The sequence below is a fragment of the Nyctibius grandis genome, chromosome 1, assembly GCF_013368605.1.
Source record: "Nyctibius grandis isolate bNycGra1 chromosome 1, bNycGra1.pri, whole genome shotgun sequence".
NCBI lineage: Eukaryota > Metazoa > Chordata > Aves > Nyctibiiformes > Nyctibiidae > Nyctibius > Nyctibius grandis.
The window spans coordinates 119,175,088-119,199,389 of record NC_090658.1 but is presented as its reverse complement, the minus strand read 5'-3'; the positions used below and the strand labels follow the sequence as shown (position 1 = coordinate 119,199,389).

Genomic DNA, 24,302 nt, shown 5'->3' with positions numbered 1-24,302 from the left:
ACTGGAGAAGAGATCGGCACCTCCCTGTCCCCTTCCCCTCCTCAGGAAGCTGTGGAGAGCAATGAGGTCGCCCCTCAGCCTCCTCTTCTCCAAACTAGACAAGCCCAGAGCCCTTAGCTGCTCCTCACAGGACATTCCTTTCAGCCCTTTCAGCAGCTTTGTTGCCTTTTCTGGATGCATTCAAGGACCTTCACATCCTTCTTAAACTGCGGGGCCCAGAACTGCACACAGCACTCAAGGTGAGACAGCACCAGTGCTGAATATAGTGGGATAATCACCTATTTTGACTGGCTGGTTATGCTGTGTTTGATGCACCCCAGGATGCGGTTTGCCCTTTTGGCTGCCAGGGCACACTGCTGACTCCTACTGAGCCTGCTGCCCACCAGCACCCCCAGATCCCTTTCTGCAGGGCTGCTCTCCAGCCACTCCTCTCCCAGTTTGTACTTGTGCCCAGCATTACTCTGTCCCAGGTGCATAATCCGGCATTTCGACTTGTTACGATTTCATCCCCTTGATGATTGCCCAGTTCTCCAATCTATCTAAATCCCTCTTCAAGGCATCTTGTCCCTCAAGAGAGTCAACAGCACCTCCCAGTTTGGCATCATTAGTAAAGTTCCTACTGGTGCATTCAAGTCCTGTGTCCAGATCATTGATAAATATATTGAACAGAACTGGCCCTAGAATTGAGCCCTGAGGAACACTGCTGGTGACCAGTCGCCAGCCATATGTAGCCCCATTATTGACAATCTGCCTAGGTGTTGGTAAGGAATTTCTGTGTGTGCATTTCTTTTTATTTAAACTAATGACTGTTTCTTCATATGCAATTGATATGCAAAATGTTGACATGATCCGGACTTGCAAAACTGATAAAAACAAATAGTTAATCTATCTTTCTCAGCTGCCTATTTTTATACAGATTTCTCATTAAACCTTGGCTTATCTGTGTTCTTCCCACACCTGTCAGACTCTGCTTAGATTTAACGAAGAGTTGCAGGATAGATAGTGGCCTTAGCTGTGTGAAATGCATTCACAGGGTCTAGTTGCCATCTTGTGTTTCCATCCAGTTGCCAGGAGACAATTACATGACAAAGGTTTCCTCTTTCTAAGCAGGTCTTCAGGCAGCCTTGAAGTCAGAAAAAGGGAAATGTTAATCAATTTAAACCTACTGGACTATTTGAGCTTAAGGATGAACTGTCAGACACAACCAAGAGCCTTTTGAGTGCTCTTTTTTTATCTGTGAAGACCCAATGAGCTCATTTAAGCATGAGTACAGACAGATTTCTCTGCTTCTGTGTTGCTTGTGGGCATCTTCATCCCTATATTATAGCTCAGATGTTTAATGATTTTATGCTAGAAAAGGTCTTATCCTTTCAGACTTGTCTCTTTCCAATTTGTAGGGTTTTGACATATGTAATTGAACTAATCTATAGGACTTTTCGTTAACTGAATAATAGCCTAAAAATCTAATTTAAATCAGACTTTCCATCGGCTGTTAATCTAATTACTGTAATTACTGTTTGTGGTTTATATTCATAAAATCAAACACTGAAGCCCTGTGTAAAGTTGCATGCTACATACAGGTCAAGAACAGAGCACACAGAGCTCAGAGGTGAGGCAGAGGATCCCTCCAGCCTCCCATTTCAGAAAAGATGAGAGCTGTTTGGATAATGACTTAGTGGTATGCTACAAGATGCCAACACTAGGAATTTTATTTAATCATCAGCCTGTCTTCAACAGGAAAGCATGGCAGTAATTAACATATGACAATTTAGAGAAATTATTGAATAATTGAAGACTTAGTAGACAGCCTAAAGACTGAACATCCCTATAGTTCTTAGAACAGTTTTGTGAACTGGACCTAGAACTCTTACGCACTATTGCGTTAGCTTTGTAATCCGTAAGAGGTTTATAGTAACCAAGTGTAAAATTGTTGAAGACTTGAAAGAAATGAAGTTTATTTTTAAGATTTCAATGGAAAGAAAAGTACAAATATCTAAATGAAGTAATGGAAGAAGTAGTATGAGGGTGAAAAAGCAAGCTCTCTTCGTGATTAACATGATAAAGCCATTCCGTTTTTCTGGAAAGCTTCTGAAGTTCCAAAGGAAGTGAAAATAGTAAATTGAAAGTAATGATCATGTGTTATTCATGGTAAATTGAAGGCGATAAAAAGAGTTATTTGGAGAATGGCTTCACCTGGAGTCTTTTATCTTGATAAAGTATAGCAACTTTTCATGCTACAGTATTTCATGTTCTTTTTCCTTTTTTAATTGTATTTTATATTGCGCAGAGTGCATCTTGCAAAGAAGAGCAACAAATTATTCTGTTTCTGTTGCTTTATCACATACATGCTTTCAGTCATCATGCTGACTTTTCAGCTCTTTCACAGGAGAGAAACTTATATTCATTAGCCTAAAATGATTTAGATACAATGAAGACCTTTCTTCTAAAAGAATTTGTCATTACTGCAAAGGAAGTTCTTTCTCCTGAAGCTAGTGGCAGATTTCTTCAATGCAAGGACATATGTGGTACTTCCTAATGAACTCTCTGTGTTCCTCTATGTGCAAATGTAATATTGATTCCTCCAAATAAGATGCCAAACCTTGGGAGTCTTGTAATTCTATGCATTCAAGAGAAAATAATATACTTGTTCTGATTTATGCTTTGAGGATCCTGTTTCTGGTTTGACTACCTGTACAGGGAAACTGGAGAGAGTAGTCTGCCACAGTAGATGGTCCCTGTTAAATGGTGTGCATGATCTCTCACAGTGTATGTGTCTGAGTAGGTAAGATTTTTTTACCAGTACGTTTGGTTTTCTGGACTAATAGATCGTACTTCTGTTCAGTCTTTCTGGGGAAAAAAAAAAAAAATTAAAAAAAAACCCCACAACTGCAAATTGACACTGTTACGTGTTACTAAGTGGTCGTGGAAACTTCATGGGACAGAGAATTGTGTTATAAGCAAGAAATGTCTGTTGCAGTGTGCTTATGGTGACAACGGTGGGGCAGGGTCTGGATGCAGCCTATTGCACATGAACATGAGCAAGCAAAGCTCTGCACTGTTTGAGCTTGAACTAAAACAGAGAGACAAGGAAACTTTAATTGCTGTCCTGAAAAAAATCAAGGTTAAAAGTTTTGTGATGCTAATTAGATTTAAAATTGCTTAATTTCAGCTGTCAAGTGTCTGTGCCAAATCTCTCAGGATACAGTAGTCATGTCCTGTGCTCCTGTGTAGCAGTTGAATTGGTCTTCAAGGGTACCAAATCACTGGTGCTTGCTGGTACCCTGGTACCCACCATGTAAGATAGTACATCATTTTTATAGAAAATGAAATGGAGACTAACCGGGCAGTTTGTTCTTTTTTTTAAACGGAGAGGTTGTTTTGTAAATGTAGCATAATTTGATTACTTTATTTGTAAATTTATAAGATGCAGTCATTGAAAACTGACTAGTGTCTACCCCTCCTTTGGCCCTTTTTTTTGGTTATAAGTATTTGTTTTATTGCATTTCTTGAAACGGTAAGACACCTAAGCTGATTAAAATAACAGGGTTTCCTGATTTCAAGGAACCCAGGAAAGATGTGTCAAAATTAACTGAAATAGAATTTAAAGTAGTCTGTAGTGTTATTTGTAAAGCTATAGACAAGATTTTCAAGATAATATCTGCTCTCATGTATCAAATAACCACATTTTTCTGAGGCACCCAGGGTGTCTCACAGAGGTAGCAGCTCTGTGCTCCAAATCTTTTGAAATATAAGGTTTTTTCTTCTAAAAATCCCGTCCTTACTGTGAGTGCTGAAACTCTGGAAAATCTGGTTGAGTCTGTGAATGTTGCCTATCATATTAATATGTAGAGTGTAACATATTCTATTGATATCAAGTGACCAAAATTTAATATACTCTGCTCTGACCTTTCTCAAGGTGTCATTCTTAATACGGAGGTAAATTGTGTGATCTGATCTGTACTGGGGCTGAGAACCTGTGAAAAGTCTATAAAGCTGTTCATGTAATCCTAGCCAAGTTGATAAGCATCCTTATTCCATAACTTCATGCAGGTCAAATATTTATATTCATGTGACAGAGACTGTCAAAGACATACCTTTACATATTCTGACATATGCAAAGTGTGTATCCCTGTTGTTAATCCATACAGAATACTCATCTCACTTTCAAGATAACACTGTGCAGTTAGAACAGTGATGACATGTTGTAGTTCATGGATGTATCTGGTAATTAATTTTTAATTATTTTGGATTTTTCTTTCTTTGTAGGTTGATGATTCCAGTTGTGATGCTGAAATACTTTCCTTGCTCCTCAATGCCAAGTTAGTGGTGAAGTGCGTATCTACTGCCTTCTATCCTCGGCTTATTGACCACTTACTGGCTAACCAGGGAGAAGGAGGCTGGGATGTAGAGGAAATAGCAAAGCAACTTAAAGAAGCAGGGTTCAACGCAGAGGCTGGGTCCCTCTTGATATCTCATCGAGGGACTCATCCTGCACTCAGGACTTTTACTAGTGCCCTCCAGGCTCTTCAGCATTGGATCTAAAAAAGTTGGGTTTGTACATTTGTCTGCCTTTTTTCTGGAGATCTTACACAAAAGGGAGAAATTGTTGTTCTGGTGAAGTAACAAAGTTAGTTATTGCCTATGTTTTGTAGAAAATACAAACAGCACACTTAGAGTGAATTCCCATATACTTCTAATGATTTAAAAAAATGATTGGTGCAGACCGTATCATTCTGTTATATGACTAACAAAGCATTGAATCTGATAATCCTTTTCAGATCAGAAAAAAGTGTTAAATGATTACACTCTGTGACATATAAACAAAATATTAGTAAGCTAGCAGGTTATATACAATTTGTCTTAATTTCTGTAATTCACTCTTGTCATAATGTAAAACTGATGTAAAAATATAATTATAAAGATATATGGAGCAAAAAAATAATCACAATGACGAGTAATTTCTGAGAATTTCAAAACCTTGAAATTTGGTATTGTGCAATGTTGTTACAACTGCTTTTGTTTGCAGTAAGTAAAATATTTTGCATTTATTGTAGGCTCTTTTTTCCTCCTTTTAGACAGATAAATATTTTCTTTCTTCAGCCACTTTTTCTGAAATTCCTGTCTCTCCTCAGTGATGTTTATTCATTAGGACAAGCTGAACTTCTCTGTGCTTGCAGACAGTTCTAGTCTTTCAGATATTTTTCTCCACAATTTGGGAAGCCCCATCTCAAATCGTTGTCATTTGTTGATACCTTTTGTGAATGCACTTTCAAAGTATTTTACTTATGTTTTTCTTGAGCTCTGACAAATTACATAGGTGTCTTTATTTCCAAATGCCTTTCTGTCTTAATAAGGCAAAGTATTTCTGATTGTTTTCTGAGTTTCTTTAACAAGGGGGCTGTTTATTACACTGCATTACCAGAGGGTTTTGATGTTTCCATGTGTTTGTAGGAATTTGGTGTTAAAATTAATCTGTAAATCTTTTGCCTGATCTTGTGTTCAGATCTAATTTTGATGTAATAATGTACAGAAACATTGCACATGATAGGATACATAGGATAATACAGGTTGGAAGCAGTCTCTACAGGTAATGTAATCTAACCTTCTCTTCAAGGCAGGGTTCCTTTATTGTTGGAGCAGGTTGCTCAGGGCTGTATTCAGCTGGGTCTTGAAAACCTCCAAGGATGAATGTCCCACTGCTTGGCTGTCCCCATATTGAAAGGCTTTTTACGTATGTCCTCTTGTCTGAACCTGTCTTGTTTCAGCTTCTTCCAGTTGTTGCTCATCCTCCGACCATGCACTCTGTGAGAAGCCTAGCTCCATCATCTTGATAACCTTCTTGTAGGTATTGGGTCCCCCATAGCCTTCCTTCCTCAAAACAAACAAAACACAAAAATAATTCTAGTGCGGAGACTGCGGTTCAGAGGTGATTTAGCTGTCTGTACCATGCAACAGTACGGACACTTGTGATGGATTCCGTTAACACTGGTAATATTCAGTCAAAATTTGGCAACAGAGGGATCCAGTTCAGGTGAGGTTGCTCTGTGCTTCAGTAATAACATTCTTGTCTGAGCTTTTTGCTATTTGGGATTTATTTTTGGATGCTTTAATTCTTCAGATTGTTGACTTATTTTTGTATTTGCTGGTCCCAACTGTCCTTCAGTGTTTTATGGAAGGTTACCTCATCCATGTATCTGACATACATATCAAATTTATATCATTCAGCTATATTGCCTTAATTCTGTTCTCTTATGTTAGCAGTCCCTAAAATCCCAAACTAGGAAAGCAAGGTCTATTGGAATTGCAGAGAAAAGAAAGGAAAAATTTAAAAAAGGTAATGTAACTGGAAATCAGTAGATGCAGGCAAATCACAAGGCTTACTTCCAGCAAAAAAACCTTGGATTATTCTGTAGAAGATGTTTCTGTACTTTACGATGGAGCATTTTGTTCTGTCTACATGTTTTGTTCTCAGGTTAGTAAATTCAGTGCTAGATTTTCTGACTGTTCTCATTCAGGATCATGAAAAGTTTTTGTTTAGTGTCACTAGAGCTGAGCTGTAGATAAAGCTCTAATGAGTGCTATTGATCTTCTGTCCATTTTCTGTTTTGCTGGCATTACAAATCCATGATAAATGTTTTCCTTGCAGCCAGGACTACTCCTCATTTATTCTGTATTCAAAACTTTCATCTATAAGAAACAGTTTTAGTATATACATCCAAAATGATCAGCCTACATTAGTGTATGTTCCAAATAAAAATTAAGAGGAAAACAAAAAGTGAGAGAAGAGGCACATAACAAGGATATGTTTATCCCAGTGCCAGCCTTTTAGTATCTTCTGTATGGTAGAATAACATTTGAGGCACTGGGAGTGACCGAGATACTCTTGCAAATGCTATTGTGTTGGTTTTGGATTTGTTTTTGGTTTTGTTTTTCTAAAGGTTAAGAAACTCACCTTGGTATTAATAAGATGCTGAATTGGCACTTGAGACAGTTCAGTTTTGTCAGTTTGATTTGCAGCTGGGATCTGTTCAGAATACAGCATGAGCTGACTGTTTTTTACCCAAAACAAGCCCATGCTCTGGAGATCCTTGTGCTCCCAAAAGCAGGTGAATAAAGAGTTCAGTTGTGTCTCCAGGAGCAATGCTTCCTAGGGCAATTAATCCTCTTTTGCCTGAGAAACGCTGATAGTATTTATGTCTTGGAGGAGCTTTTTGCTGCCTGGTAGATGTACCAAAGCAGCAAAATATATCCCCTTTCTTTTGGGTAAGAAGAACCAGAGATGAAGGAAGAAAGATCGTAACTCACAGTTTCTTTCTGTGCTGGAAATCGTATGTGGAGACAGTATGTCACTGCAAACAGATGCAGAGTAGACACTTCTGTATTTATAAACAAAACAGTGCAATTCAGTGAGTGGGGTGGCTAAGTATGATTTGGATATTTTCCTTGTATAATGTTTCTTTCTGTGAATTATCGTTTTTGACATTCTGCACTGTGAAAAGATGCTTTGAGAGGATGGGCATAGAATATGGATACCTTCATCATCGGGGTGAGAATTCCTCCACTTGCAAAAACACAATAATTTTTCAAGTTTGTTTTGTTTACCCCTGCTTTCCCTTCAAAACCCAGCAAACTGGGCAAACACGAAACAGTACGCAGACAGTCACTGTGCCTCTGTTACCCACAAAACAAGGGGTGCTAGGTGAAACTTTTGCTGCTGAGAATGATGGTGGGTTACCACCCAGCTAGCTCTTCTCCCAAAGAATGTGCTCCTTATGCGGAAGCACAGGATAACAGCAAACCACATGGGAACTGAAGATTTTACCTTTCATCTGTCAGCAGGTGAGTACTGAACAAGTAAGCTCTAGCTGGAGAGCAAATCAAGAACAGGGCAACATCAAAACAGCCATACCAATTGAAGTAAATGAAAAAGGAGGCCAAGGCAAGGATTTTACTAGGGTTATATTTCACTGCAAAACACGCAGCAAGTAACATCTATAACACCTTGCTGTTTTATTGTACTGATTGATCATAGACTGAGAGATTCTGAAGGAAGGGAATGAACACAAAACTTGAAGTATTCTGCCTTCAAAATGGATTTGTTATTGTAGCATTGCCCACCATGTCTGCCATGTTTCCTGCTTAAAAATTTGCAGGTTCCTAAACTCTGGTGTTTTTAAAAGAGAGTACACATTTTCAGTAAAGCCCTGGGCTTGTCTCACTTCCAAGGTTGTATGACTTCATCTGTACACCCAACTTGTCATAAACTTGTCTATCAGAAGAGTCACCTCCATTGTTTGTGTTTTCATTTTTCATTTGTTTCAAATGATGTCCCTACTTCTTATATCAGAAAAAAATGAAAAACTGAATCACTGTTCACCCACCCTATTTTTATGGACTTCTAATATACTCAGTCTTGATTGTATCTTTTCCAGCCCGTTGAGTCCTAGTGTACTTAGTTATTTCTCTATAACCTTTGGTCATCCTCTTTATTTATCTCTATATCTTTTCTGGTATATTTTTTGAGACATGGGAGGAGCAGAGCCAGGCCTTGTATCAAATGTTGCAGGTACACCAAAGGTTCATCTGGTGTCATAAAAATCTTTTTTCAATTTGATTGTTTAACGGTTACTGAGCACTTGAGGTAGTGTGTGCGTAGGATTATTTGGTTTGACCCTAAGCTCTCTTTCCACATTGGCAGCAATCATCTGAGATTACTTTTTTTATATGTTTTTTTACGGTTTATTTTAAGATTTTCTCATGTACGTCACATCATCGTAGTTACAGATTGAAGTACATTTACCAGTTGATCACCTAGACAGTATGTTTCATGCAGACTTTCAACAGTTTTTCATCCAGCTCTCATTCTTACTCAAAAACTTGTCTGCAGCAGCACTCTTTAACACCTTTACTATTGGTCTCCTTTTGTAGACACAGAAAATAGTAAACTTGAGTCTCTTTAGCAACTGCCTGCACTTGAAAACAGCTAGCTCATTTTGTTGAAGATGAGGCACATACATAAAGGCAGATGAGTAGCTAAAAGTCCTACTGATGGTCAGAAACAGACTCTTTTAGCTTGGTTAAATCAGCTGCTGACATGGTTCCATTCTCCACAAGAGCTCAGTGCCTTAAACTTTCCTATGTTTGTCTTTAGTGATGCTCTGTCACACTAGGTGGAGAAGGAGTACTGAGTTTCCAGAGTGTATGAGCATCCCATTAAAGAGCAGGAAGACTTTAGCAACACAAGTACAGAGCCTCATCTTTCTTTAGTGCTTAGGAGAGTTGGTTTTTAACTACAACCAGTATTTTCAGTAGGTAATTATAACAGCAAAGACTTCATAGCAAAAAAAATTCCTCTCTAAACCTCTAACTAGTGTGACATTCAGAAAAATGAAAATCTTATTTACTTTGATTTCTTCTTGTAGTGATAAATTTCATGTGTAATTTTTCTTCGCTTTCTTTGGGATTGGCTAACAAAGAGGATGGCTCGGTGCTCATGCTAATGACTATGCTGTTTGAACAAAGCGGGAAACTTTATCATGTTGACTGAACCTTCATGGGATACACTAAGCTGTGCAAACAGAAGATAAAGTCTGAGGTTATGTCCAGCTCAGTCATAGCTAAATCTGACAACCTGGTCAGCATTTCTACCTACAAATAGAGACTGTGCTTTCTGAAGCTGCATGGGAGCGGATGGTTGAGTGTCCTCTTAGTCTGCCCTCCTAGGCTCCCCTTGCTTGCAAGGCATGGTAACAGGGAAACCAGCTTGACGCAGAGCTCTGATTTATAGTCCAGTGTCCTTTGCAACCCAGATACAGAAAACTGCATCACGGCCTTTTTCTGTGAGAATCTTTATCTACAAAATGTGCATGTAAAATATTTATTCTAATGAGCAAAGCAGATGTACGCTGTTTAAAAATAAAAAGTAATGCTTGAAAACAAGTAAGCAGAAGGAGTTTAGTCTAAATGGGAGAACAATACAGAACACAAACTGCAATTGAAACTGGGAGGTGATTTTAATTAATCTGTTAGAACCATCTGCGCTGGTTCTGGCTATAGAGGGAAAAAGACACAACAGTATCTGAATGTAACTTTCAATAGTATATATGTGAAGTATATGTAGGCAATATCCTATATAATCTCGAAAAGGGAATGGTAGTGCAATTTAAGGTCCAGTCCTGGAAGTGTTTCTTTTGTGACCTCTTCCATTCATTGAAGCACTTAATGAATGTTTGTCATAGTCCTGCTTTAAATGTTATTTCTGGTAAAGACATATGCAGAGAAAAGTGGAGGAAAAACTAGCCTAGGCCATTTTGGACTTTGGAGCTATAAATGCTACAGCTGTACTGTAACAAAGATGTTCCTAAGATGTGATTTTTTCAGTCTTTGGCACTTTCTGAATCTGTTGAAAATTACTGGACATAAGTGGGTGAAAAACTAAAGTGATTGTGAGATATGGCTTCCTATATGAAGTAAGGTCCAGTTTGAGATGGTTCAAGATTCAAGATATTTAAAAATTTAAGTTTTGGATTGTTAGTTTCATATCCAGGTATAATCTATATCTCTTCAATGACTTGATAGATCTCCAGAGGAAGAAAACTCCTAGTGGTTTGTCTTAAGTTTTTTTTTCTTGTTCATAATGATGAAAAACCAACTGGCATAACCATGCCAAACAGCTCAGACTAATTGTGGAATTTCCTAAAATATTTTATTTAACACATACAGTTCAGGGGTTTGAGGGTCTTGGTCTGGAGAGGAATGAAAGTAGTATGTTTTGCTTATAGAGATGAGTAAAGAGCAAAGGGAAATGAATGAAGGGGACTACAAGCCACCATTTATAATTAGAACTCTTAGGTTTTTTAATTAGCTGTTGATTCCTTCAGACCATTTTGCTTTTAGAGGGCAGTATTTATTATGGTGGTAGTCCCTGGAGGCCCCAGCAAAGACTCATACTGTGAAAGCACTGCACCTGTATGCAACAGAATATTTACATTATGTATTAAATATTATGTTCTTAGAGAAAATAAGCAGCAAAAACATCGTGATGACATGTTCTTTGCATAGATTCTGCTCAACGTCTGCTTGGCCTTACCAGCATGAACCATACCAGGTTGAAGATGTCTTTTTCATTTTGTTCACCAAATCGGATTTGTTTCTTTCACCACCTTTATCTATTGATTCTTAGCTCAAACAAAACTTTGGTCTTATGTGCCAATTAGCAGGGAAAAATACTACAGGCTAGGAAGGATACACTGCCTCTGGTTAAATGTCAGTGCTCTGTTTATGCCCTGGATCTGGGCAATCTGACACTCTCTTTCAAAGAAAATGAAGGAATATCAGTGACAGCTTTAAGAGCATTTCTATTTAGAAATTAACAGGAAGTTATTTCAGAACATGTTTTCTCAGTGACTTTCAGGAGGGTATGTGGAAAATAGGGTATTTCTTCAGATTTCAGTAAACATCAGGCAATATTTTAGGAGCGAAAACAGAGGAAAAGACTTGGTTTTGACTCGTAAGATCAGTTTGCAAAACTCATAGTAAAGCCATAAGTCCTCTCTGAAGCCAGAAAGAGTAGTTCCTTCTTTTTCTTATAATTCCATAATCATATTTATGTATAAAATTGGCAGTATTGAAAAAAAGAAAGGGTAAAGGAAAAATAACTTTTGCACTTAGCACTTTACTAGCTGCAGGAGCTTTTTAACACATTTACATCTAATTTCATGAAATGCCAATAAAATGCTTTTCAGTTGCCCACGAGGCCTCTAAAAATAGTTGGTATTTTTGATAACTTCTCTGTACTGCAAGATCCTGATTTAAATGTGGTGAGTATTATTGACTTGAAAAGTTGTTTTTTCCATCTTGTAATCTAAAAAGTCGGAGAAGTAAGGAAAGAGAGCGCAGGTGGTGCTTATGCCAGCGTCTTAGTTTTGGCTTTATTGTAGAGTAACGCCCCTGAAAACTAAAAGACACATATACACAGCAAAGTACAAGTAGCTGCAGATCAGTCTGTTAAACTTCAGTCCTGAAATGCAGGGAGCACCTTCTAAAGTGTTTCCTTGTTCTCTCAGATGGTCACTGATCTCAGTGTATCCAGCACCTATTGGAAAAGGCTCAAGGTCCTTAGGGTTATCAACAGAGGAACAAAAAGGGGAGCAGAATCACCTCTCTCTGTTAAGTTCCCTGCTATTGCTGTGAAGACACTGGCAATGTTCTGCATCCTTCTTGTTTGTTTTTCATGGTGTTTTCTGGCATTTTAGATTTTTATCTAAGGGTTTAATGCTGTTCTGTGCTGTTGGGAAAGGCCTCTGATGGTGTGAAGTAAATATTCTTCCTAGTTTGCAGTATCAGTCCAATCTGTTGTCCTATGGATGTAATCTGTCCTGAGAGAAAACCAATTGGTACCAATAACTAACTTATTTGGGAAGATCTCCTTTCATTACGATGTTACTTATTTCAGCTGCTAGTTTCAGCTTCTGGTTTTAATCACAGTTTGATAATTAAGGATTAAATCTGCAGGTGAACAGAAAGCAGCAAACTGGATTTTGTAATCCTAAAACACCTCTACGCTCCACTAAATTTCAAATCTACAAAGGCTTAGCCAGAGGAATGTCCACGACAAAGCAGCATCGTAATTGTGGGTAAAAGTGTGGTATAATTCCTGGCATCTCTAGGATAAGTTTGAATAACACAACCTCCAGTGTTTACAGAGCTGCCACTGAAGATTACTGAGAAGTGTCGCACAACGTGCATGGGAAGTGGTGGCTGACAGCCAACATCTCAAAGCCCTACTTTACTGATGAGATTGGCTTACCCCTAGGCCTGAGAGCTCTCCCCTCTATTAAAGACTAGTATTTAGCATTGCTGTGGAAAATAACGTTTCGGGGGTGTTTGATGTCAAGAGTGTTAGCTTTCAGTTCTTGGAGCAGGCAGCTTTTCCAGCGCCTAAGAGCTGCAGATCAGTTTGCATTGCTTAATACATTTGTAACTCTGAGATGGTGACCTTATGGGATGAAATTTCTCTTGCTTGTTCTTTGCAGTTAGTGGTTTGCATGGTGAACTATAGAAAGTGAACTGTGGGGCAGAGGAAGGAGGACTTTGTGGTTGCTTGTGCTCTTGCAGTCTGCCAAGATTTTTCCTCATTGGCCTGAAGAATTTTAACAGTTGTTACTACTCCTATAGCCCCAGGGATGTGCAGCTACAGCTTCTGACATTGCCAAAAATTAAGCAATCTGAAGTGAGCCAAAGTCTTTGTATCAAAACCATAACTGTAAGTTTATTAATGTATTTTTGGTAGTCACTTTTTGAAACATCCTCTTAGGAGTGACTTAATCCTACAGCCTAGTGAAGAGGATACATAACTCTAAGATTGACTGAACCAACCAAGATTCGAATCATGTTCTCTCTTTCCAGTGACTCTATAGGATGCCTCATTGATGCCAGTTTTACTAAGACTACACTATTTGCAGCTTCCTATTTGTAGAGTTTATGAGTGAAAAGAAGGCGTGTGTCCAGAGACTTTTGCTGCTTGGCCATCCTGCTCCTCTCTTTTAGAGCAGCCTCTAGGAAATGTATCCCCAGCCAGATCGTGGATGGTCCCTCCAGAGATGTGCCAGAAGAAAGAGCAGGGCTTTTGGCTCATCTTTTTACCTCTTTTTGAGAAGTTAGAGCACAAAACAGAGGGAAGACGGATCAGAGAGAGATAAATTATTTTTGTCTAAACATTACCTTTAATTTATGAGTGGTCATATGGTTACTTCGTTTATAGGTGCCTATCCCAGTTGTTCTTCTTTGCCATTTAACCATAGCACCAGTGTGAACCATCTGAGGGCTTCGAACATTATAAGCCTGAAAGAATGGAAGAAGGTTGCTCTTTTTAGAGCTATTCCAGCCATTTGTGATGGAAAATTAAATGAATGAATGTAGCCTGATTTTCCTATTTGAATTACTTGCAGACAAGCTTAAATTTTTACTGATTTTTCTGATTTCAAATATTTCAGTGGCTATTTTTACACGAGTTTTATTCTCCAGACTGCTTGCCAAAACTTGTTACTTTTCTGAGCTTCTAGTATTTTTAATTCATCTAATCATTTGGCTAGCAGGATTTAAAAGCTTGATATATGCTATTGTTTTGCTCCTGGATTACTTAGCTAAAGGTCTTTTAATTGTATGTAAGAGGAAGAGAAGATGGTGATAGAAGTGCATCAGAATCTGAGATATGTAAATTACACAGGTATCTTTGTGTATAGCAGCAAAAATCTCCTTTATAGATTTTTAGAATAAAATGACTGAAAATAGCTTCAGACCCCAGTGCTATGAATTCATGGCTTGTATCCTAAAGCATGTTTGTGAATCGTTTAAGACTCGGCCTGGGAGACTACTGTGAAATAATCTATCTGCCAATAATTAGATGATGTTACACAGATGCATTAGCTCTGTGGTTTGATTTGGCAATGATTTCTGTCTGGCCTGGAACTAACTCCATATGGTGCTTTTTCTTAACCTGTTCGAAGTGATAGGGCTTGTCCAGCCTTCTGTATGTAGGTGCCAGTGTGAGAAAAGATGAGTTAAAACTTTTTCTCTTGAAAGGGTGGTTGTAGAGTGTGAGATTCCTGTGGAAAGGCAAAGGTCAACAAAACACTGTCCTGGCTTGTACTTTCCCACCTAGATCTGGTAAGTCTGAAGTCGCAGGTCTGAGTGGTCCTAGGCAGAGAGCTGAGCCTCAGCAAGAGGGAGAGAGGCTCATGTCCCAAAGCGTGTAACCCAGTGGCACAACGCTGAAGTGCCCCATTTCCCTCTCTCACCTTGGGCCTGGAGCTGTGGCTGGAGGGGAGCCGAGGAGAAACTGCCCGGGGAAGAGGTAGGCAGCAGAGTTATTCCTGGAGAATGTTTTCATTTGGACCTCCTGATGATCCATGGCTAAGGCTCAGCCAGGCCCTTAGCAGCGGTCAAGAGTAGGGTTAGGAGAGAGATGAAGCCTAGAGCTCCGGTAATAGTGGGGTTTCAGGAGGCTTTCAAAGGGCATGTGGACTGCTGTGAGATTTCTCACGAAATTTTTCATCTAGGCCAAAGCTGGGGGTCTTTGGCCAGAGGATCAGCCCATGCCTTAGTTTTATATTTTTGGGGGGGGCTTATTGGTTAATATCCTTGCAAGCTTAGCCCCACACTATTATGATTAGACAGCTTCCAGCCTGGTTGGTTTCCCAAAATGCAGGCAGAAAGGGAATCTAGGGTCAGCTTGTGCCCCATTACAAAGCCCTGTACACGATGGAAGCCAAAATGGACATGCCTGATTTTTTTTTTTTTTACCAATTCTCTTTTTGTAGGCAGCTAGTGTAAAGGCTTATCCCTAACATGGAATAAATTTACATGGGAGAGATTTATTAAAAAACCTTGATATTGAACATATAAGTCTGTGATGTAGACCAGTCACATTTCTGCAATGCAGAATGTGAAGCCCCTTGACCTGTGGGCAGGGAGTTCCCTGGGGTTTTGCCTTGCTTCAGACGTGTACATTTCCATTTCTGTAATCCTGTTAGCTATCCTAGCTCCCCTCCCATAGTTTTTTTTAGAATCAATCAGGTTGGAAGAGACCTCTGGGATCATCGAGTCCAACCATTGCCCTGACACCACCATGTCAGCTAGACCATGGCACTAAGTGCCATGTCCAGTCTTTTCTTAAACACATCCAGAGACGGTGACTCCACCACCTCCCTGGGCAGCCCCTTCCAATGCCTAATAACCCTTTCTGTGAAGAAATTCTTCCTAATGTCCAACCTGAACCTCCCCTGGCGAAGCTTGAGGCTATGTCCTCTTGTCCTATAGCTAGTTGCCTGGGAGAAGAGGCCAACTCCCACTCCACTACAACCTCCCTTCAGGTAGTTGTAGACTGTCATCATCATCGTATTGCTAGAAAGTCTGTAGCTCAATTTCCAGTGCAAAGCAGTTCCCTGGCTGAAGGAAAGAAGCCAGAGAGTGGTGGTCAATGGGACAGAGTCCAGTTGGAGGTCTGTGTCTAGCAGAGTCCCGCAAGGGTCGGTACTGGGACCAGTTCTATTCAATATATTCATTAATGACTTGGATGAGGGATTAGAGTGCGCTGTCAGCAAGTTCGCTGATGACACCAAACTGGGAGGAGTGGCTGACGCGCTGGAAGGCTGCGCAGCCATTCAGAGGGACCTGGACAGGCTGGAGAGTTGGGCGGGGAGAAATTTAATGAAATATAACAAGGGCAAGTGTAGAGTCCTGCATCTGGGCAAGAACAACCCCATGTACCAGTACAAGTTGGGGGCAGAGCTGTTGGAGAGCAGCGTAGGGGAAAGGGACCTGGGGGTCCTAGTGGACAACAGGATGACCATGAGCCAGCAGTGTGCCCTTGTGGCCAAGAAGGCCAATGGCATCCTGGGGTGTATTAGAAGGGGTGTGGTCAGCAGGACGAGAGAGGTTCTCCTCCCCCTCTACTCTGCCCTGGTGAGGCCGCATCTGGAATATAGTGTCCAGTTCTGGGCCCCTCAGTTCAAGAAGGACAGGGAACTGCTAGAGAGAGTCCAGCGCAGAGCCATGAAGATGATTAAGGGAGTGGAACATCTCCCTTATGAGGAGAGGCTGAGGGAGCTGGGTCTCTTTAGCTTAGAGAAGAGGAGACTGAGGGGTGACCTCATTAATGTTTATAAATATGTAAAGGGCAAGTGTCAAGAGGATGAAGCCAGGCTCTTCTCAGTGACATCCCTTGACAGGACAAGGGGCAATGGGTGCAAGCTGGAACACAGGAGGTTCCACTTAAATATGAGGAAAAACTTCTTTACGGTGAGGGTGACCGAACACTGGAACAGGCTGCCCAGAGAGGTTGTGGAGTCTCCTTCTCTGGAGACATTCAAAACCCGCCTGGACGCGTTCCTGTGTGATATGGTCTAGGCAATCCTGCTCCGGCAGGGGGATTGGACTAGATGATCTTTCGAGGTCCCTTCCAATCCCTAACATTCTGTGATTCTGTGATTTTTTTGCCTCATTTGTTTTTTCAAAATGTGGGGAAAACCCTTTCCTATTTAATACGTTTTAAAAATTCTAGCTCAGTCTAAGTTTTGTCAAGTACCACTTTATCCTTATGCGTCATGAACTCTAAGATGCATCTGACTCTGCTAATTGAGCCTTTTCCTCATAGCTACACCTGGACTTTGAGATATTATTTATTCTGACTTCAAAACAGTTCAAATCAAGTTTTTATGGATATTCTGGTATATTATTTGACATAACAGTGCAAAATGCTTAGTTGATGTAATGAAATCTGCTATCTAGAATGCCAAGCCTTGGAAAAACAATGCCCTTTTTAACTCTGGAGGAAGTGGCACACTGTATCTACTATCACTCTGCTGCTGTACTATTTTCAGAGTGTTAACATGGGAAGAACTCCAAGTCTGATACATTTAGCAGATAGCCAATTCTTGCTCTTAAATTTCATTATTTTAAAAATATCTCTCACAGCCTCTTGTAAATAAGCAATTGCAAATATATAGTACAAATAAATAAATTCCCTGCAGAGATCAATCTTTTCTCGTCCCAGTCATTACCAAAGAGAAACCAGGTCAAACATCTTCAACACTGAGAAAGTCAACCCGATGACAACAGACACAAACTCAGCTCCGCATTACTGAGTATTTACCGTGCCACTCTGTTTCAAGCAGTGATTTGACAGTAATAGAGGCCAAATTAGAAGCTGCGCTAGGTACTCTCCACAGATAATTAGTCCTAGTACTTAACTGTCATCATGTTGAAAAGCTCTGTTTTGTTTAATTTTCCTAAAAGTGTGATAGAAAAATATCCCTTTCTCAAATTAACTGTTAGCATCTTGGACAATACCTCAAAATTGCCTACTTCATTATCATGACCTTTTATATTTTGAAAGGCTTTTAAAATAATCTTCTCTAGTTTAAACAAATATAATTATTTCTTTGTTTTTTTCTGTCTTTTTTTTCCCTCCTCTTATTTTTTAGAACATCTGCTTTGGTTTCTCCTTGATTTGTCAGATTTCATTTGAAATATTGTACCATCATTATGGCCTTGTCAATACTTTGCAGAATGGAATAGCTACTTTTCATGGCCTTCATGTAATGCTCCTCTACCTTCATTCCAGAATTACTTTTGCTCTGTATTCGTTTTATCAACTTGTTTTGTTTGTGCTTTACTGTAACCCCAGCTATGTTTCTGCAGTGGTGGTGTGTAAACTGTTATTGTTATTTTTTGTATTTACACCTTTAGTTCTTCTTTCTCAGGTTTCCAATCTTTTTGGTTAAATTTCATGACATTTCTTTGATAAGAGGCTTTAACCATGTCCTTGAGGATCTTTAAGGCATTTGCAACATCCACAAATTGTTTCTGCTCTATCAACCATATCAGTACTGGAAATTCAGAATATAATTCAAAACCTATGACAGATCTTCCATTTCATCTCCTACGTTTTGAGGCTAACAGTTAACTATTAATAACTATTCTATGAACATGTTGTTTTCTTATTATTTTCAATTGGTTGTGCAGGCATTTAATATTAACTTCACCTAAATGATATATCCTTAATTTTCCCATGAAAATGTCAAATGCCAGTAGTTTTAATAAAGACAACATGTATGTGTTAAAGATCTTCCCACTAGTCTGGTAGCCTCGTCAGGGAAGCAGATCTGATTAGTGTGACACCATGTATTTTAGACAATCCATTTTTATATTTCTTGTCATGTTAATATCATCTGCTAGCTAACAAAATAATTGTTTCATCTTTTTTCCACTTTCTTTCAGATATCAGAGTTTAATCTAAGTTCCCTAGTGACTGATGTTTTTTTACTTCTTTTCCTTTAAAGACAGGTACTTTTTTACTCTGGAATATATCTTACCTTCCTTGAGCTCTCGAAGAAAATAGTTAATGGTTTGGAGGTTGCTTTGGCTTATTTCTTAAATACATAGTGTAAATTTTCATGAGGCTTAGCTGCCTTGACTGTATCTCACCTTTAACAGAGTCTTTCATTGTTTTGGCTTGTTTTACCATTGCCAGTTACAAATGCTAATTATGTTGATTATCTAGTCATACTTAATTTTTCTTAGGAAAATTGGAGCAAAAAGGCACTGAATATTTCAGTTCACCTCATCGTCTGTTGTTTACTTTCCTTTGCCAATGAATGCTGTATTTTTTGAGGGTTTTTTTGTGTCTAAAATTAATTGTCTCTTATGACTCTTGCTTAGATTTGCTCCCCTCTTTCCTCTTCACTACTGCTGCTACACCAATCTTCTTTATGCCTCTGTCATGCATAGAAATTCACAGCTCTGCACATGGGTTATCCCTGATTTTCTTTTTTTTTTTTTTCCCCTCAGCTTTTTTTGAAGCAAATTACTATCTCTTTTGATCCCTAAAGGAATCTTCTTGGTGATTAGTAATATCTAATTCACAGTCCATCACTATGAATGGATACATTGATTCATATTTCTCAGAACTCAATTTTACTTGCCATTATATTACCAGTTGCTCAGTATTACAAGATGCTCCTGCAGCTTTTCACATTCAGTATTTTAGTACTCTGAAAATTCTGTCGTGTTATGACGTTCTTGCCTGGATCATTCAGGGTACAATAAAGATCCTGGCCTAAGTCCCTAGATTGCAAAGATCAACCCCTATATTGAGATAACTGAGCACTTAGTCATGCCCTTTGTTTTCTTTTATTTATTTATTTTTTTTTTATTTCCCTCTATTTTCACTAGCTAATTGATGAGACAATTTGCTTTCTTATAACTTTTTTTTGGAGGGGGAATCTGAATTGATTACATCAACCAAATCTCTGTGTCCATACACTTTTTTGACTCTTGCAAAGAACTTGAACAGATTTTTGAGGCATGGCCTCTCTTCATGGCATATTCATGTCACCCAACATTAGGGTTTTTTTTTCCCCACCAGCAACAGTTTCAGGACTCTAAATACCTTTGAAAATTGGATCCATCAGAATTATATTGTGCTGTACATAGATGAATGAGCTCTTATTCTGGGAAAGGCTGGCCCATGAGTTATATGAGTGGGAGACTTGATGTTCACATGATTTTTGGCACAAGAGAACTAGAACTATGTGAGGCAATCCAAGAGGTCCTGGTTCCCACATCAATTTCTGAACTGTTCTTTTTCTTCTGTTGTTTTTTCTGAACTCAGTGACCTGTAATAGGTTTTATTTGTGTTTCAGTGCCCTCTGGTGTTTGTATTTTTCTTTTGTTTAGTTCTATTTTCTTCATTTTTCTGGCATACTTATACACCAAGATATCTTTCAGCTAAATCCCATTGTCCCCTGCAAGGTTCTTTCTGACAGATAACATTTAAAAATGTTATTCTATCTTCCTTTCAAAAGTGTTTGCAGTGCCCTTGGTTTGTGATATTTATTTCACTCTATGTCTTCTTTTCCTTTCTTCCTTGCTTTTTTTTTTATAAACTCTAAAAGTCTGGCGTTTATTATTCCTTGGACCGTGCACCTGCAGTGGTTTCCATGGCAACACGATTCTGCAGCCCCCAACTGTTTCATTCCTGATTCTTATTAGCGGTTTGCTGGATGCTAGTAAAAACGCTGTTGGTTTGGAGAGGCAGCCTTGCAGCTGGTATCACAAGTGTTTAATTACTTTGAAACTGCTTGTCTGGTTGCAAGTCCAGTCCCTTTGCCTGGGAGGAGAACATAAGTCAGCTGTGACTAGTAATCTCACCTCATTAGTTGTGCTTTCTTGTTATCTTTGCAATTACACGCTTAAGCTGATAGCTCATACTCAGACCAATTATTTCTTGTGATCTAAGCATATTCAGCTTTCTCTGGTTCTTCCTCTGTCTTTCAGGAAACCTGAAAAATAACAACATTCTTTTAAATAAAATGTTTAAACAACTTAAAGTAGACAAGTAGTAGCTGGGCTGTCAAATCTATAAAGTACCTTCACAAAAATACCTCCATCATGTCCCTGAAAGTAGAGTCCACATTACTTTGAGATGGAGTTTTGAGCAGAGATTGTATTGAAATAATTTAGTAATCTTTCTGTCTGCAAATCTGTCTTAGTTTTATGCCCCTCATCACAGTGGAATCTGAATGTCTAATGAAGAGAAATGATCAGTGAGGATTCAAGGAAAAAGCTTATGTCCTGCCTAGTTCCTACCGGTAAAAGTCTAGTGGATCAACACCCATTGTATTGTTGGTGGTAAAAACTATGGTATTGTAATAACAATGGCTTTGATTTGGCTATGCTTATTTGTTTTATTAGTCCCACAAAACTAAACACAAAATAAACGCCAACACTATGAAAAATATAAATAACTTGTTCTATTTTATTTGTAACTAATTTTGTAATCTCATAAATGATATATACAAAGTTATGTGGCTAAACAAACATACAAATGCATACAAAATTTGAAGTACCAATAACAAGAAAGATAGATAGGTTATAGCTAAAAGAGTAATACTTTTCCCAGTCAAACAAAACGGAAAAAAAACCTCACACCATAAAAACCCTGGTGTCAGACTTTGAAGAATCAAGTTATAAGAGAAAGCAACAGAGAGAAACAGACTGGGAAACTGGGAATTTTAAGATGGCTTGGTACAAGTTTTTTGAAATGTGGACAGATGCCAGACAGATAAAGCTAGGTAGCTGAACCACATTTTTACCCTAGCATGAAATATTAATTCATCGAAACAGAAACTTTTCATTGAAAAGGGTTATTTTGATGACTGTTTCAAATAATCTTTTAAAATAATTTAAAAATAAATATAAGCTTTATTTCAAAATGACTTTACAACATGAATTATTTTGGTTACTTTTATGTCAATGTTAACTTATTTGGATAATTCTTATATTTTATTACCAATGATACAAACAACTTTATTACAATTATTGTTTTATTTTGGTTAGAATTTGTTTCTGCTCAGCTCTATAAAATTATTTGAGATAGGGCAGAACTCCAGTCTCCTGGTTTTGGATGTGTTTGTGAATTTGTAGATTTTTTTTTTCTTATAAACTATAAAATAGATGGATTTAATTTGTATTTTACATGATGAAATTATATTCTGTGTACTCTAAAAAAAAAAAAGTGAGGGAGTGAAGGATCGGTTTCCATCATTCTTAATGTGCAAGTAAAACTTAGGACTAAATTTCTGATATTTTCCAGTTTGCTTTTCTCCACCTCCTGGAAAGATTATATGACTTTGAATTAAGGATTTTTCCTTTCCTGTTTTTAGTGAGATTCTTAATGGCTTTTAACACAGTAAAGTGGTTTTCATTAGGTCAGATAAAATCATTAAAAATTGTTCTCTAATATTGCCCATGCGTTTCACTGTATATTCATCATGCCTTGGGCTTTCCGTTGAAAAAAACCTTTGCGTCCGCTGACTTCTGCAGGGATAAGCCCTGGCGTTTCTGAACATTCAATATGTTGTTAATTGCTATTTATAGTAACGTATATTTCTGTATTCCTGCAAACATCGAAAGAAAAGGCTGGAACTGGCTGAAATGTAGGTGGTGTTACCAGCTTCAGCATCACTCAGTTTTCACAGATGCTGTAAAGGTGTGCAAGGGCAAATGTCTCTCCAGTTTCCAACTCAGAAGTTTTCACTAAGCAAATAGAAAAAATGTTACTGCTGTCTTCTAACACACAAACCAACCTGGGATCTGCAAGCCCAGCTTGATTCTCTCATGTTGCCTGGTGACTTGTAAAAAGATTGAGCACCTCAAGCACACAATACTGTGTGTTTTTACCATTTTGCGTGTGTGTTTCTTGCCCCACAGACACAGTTTTGTAGTCACAGCCTCTTCAAGTGAATCCTCGGGTGTATCAGTGTAACCCAACAGAAAAAAAATGTGCTCTGAACAAGTCTTACTAAAGATATCCTATGAAATTTTTTATGGAGAGGGGTTTAAAAAAGAAAACCTGAAAACTATCTACAAGATACGGCCAATGTAGGAGTTTTCTAGGTTTTGGGCAGCTGAGATGAATGAATGACTGGAAATCTTTATTCTGTGTTTTACATGCATACCTATATACACACTTACAATAGAATTAGAGGTCCATAAGCACAATTTTTGACAAGTCACACTTTTCTTCGTGCTCTGAGACTACTGCAAAAGCCTGCCAGTGATCTTGGGTGGGAGACGTCCGCTGCACAAGTGGGTGTATTGGTAGGTTTAGTGTGTGGTTTTTCCTGAAGGCTGAACACATCGGTCAGGTTGGATGGCTGTCGCCAAGGCTGAGGATGTGAGCACCCTGGCTCAGAGGGTGCACGGAGCTCTGCAGCTAATGATGGGTGGTCATTGCCCGTAGAGAAATGATCACAGGCTGGAGGGGAGAAAGCATGATTTTTATGCCACAGATACACCTTTCTGGTTCTGTGTTTCTTGCTGTTGTCTCGCTATTCCTATGAACTCCATTTTGAGCGGAAAGTTCTGACTGGATGGATCTATCTGTCTGCTTTTTGAGTAAATATTTATTCACTGAAATTAGTTTATTTTCAGAAAGATGTAGTGTGTGATTTGCTTCCCCTCTGGCAATAGGACTAAAGAGTGTCAGCTTGTATCCGATAGAACTTTCTCTGCTTCAACAACATCTCCTTTTTTTTTTTTTTTAAAGGATTCTCCAATAGAGTGGACACAAGACCTGGACAAGTAATTAATTCATTATCTTAAAATTAATTCAGGAGAAGCTCTGCAAATTTTAGTGTATTGCCTCTGTTTCTGCCCCGAACAGAACAGTATAGCTGGAATGTATTGAAAACCATTTACTTGACATTGGTGAACCTTCCTGAGGGCAATCTGAGCCCCTTACTAATTGTGGACAGTGGTGATTTGTGTATGTATTCCTATGTGGAGTATGACTGTTTATCTATCGGAGCAACTCCACACAATGTGGTAAACACAGAATTCAAATGTTCAGCACTTGCAAGAAAAAAAGGGTTCGTGTATTGAATATCCCCTTTTGCATACTCAGAACCCATAAACATGAGACTAGCAGATATTGCAGGGGGGAATGCCTTTTGTTTTGTTTTGTTTTTTTGGTTTGCCATCAGGTTGGAAAGAGTCACAGAAGACAGAGAAGACAGGTATGGATCAACCATCCATAAACACCACCTTCTCCCCTGCTGCCCCCTGAAACGTCAGCCTGCTGATGGTGATGAACAAATTACCTTTTCCAGGGAGGAGCAATTAAAATTTGTGTGGCAAAGTCATTGCAATTCAACATTTGGCTTCTTACTGGTGAATTTTTATTGTTAAATGGAAAGGGATCCTATCAACAGTGCTTGCAGAATTCAGGCCTTCTGCTG

At 38.7% G+C, this 24,302-nt stretch overlaps 1 protein-coding gene across 1 annotated transcript in view; it reads left to right on the top strand.

The window, feature by feature from the left end:
• Positions 1 to 5,048, top strand: part of NBAS (NBAS subunit of NRZ tethering complex) — a 185,009-nt gene extending 179,961 nt beyond the window's left edge. The window contains 1 exon segment of the mRNA XM_068424707.1: positions 4,267 to 5,048. Coding sequence (XP_068280808.1) covers positions 4,267 to 4,542 — 276 coding nt within the window. The 3' untranslated portion in view covers positions 4,543 to 5,048.
• The last annotated feature ends 19,254 nt before the right edge of the window (positions 5,049 to 24,302 follow it).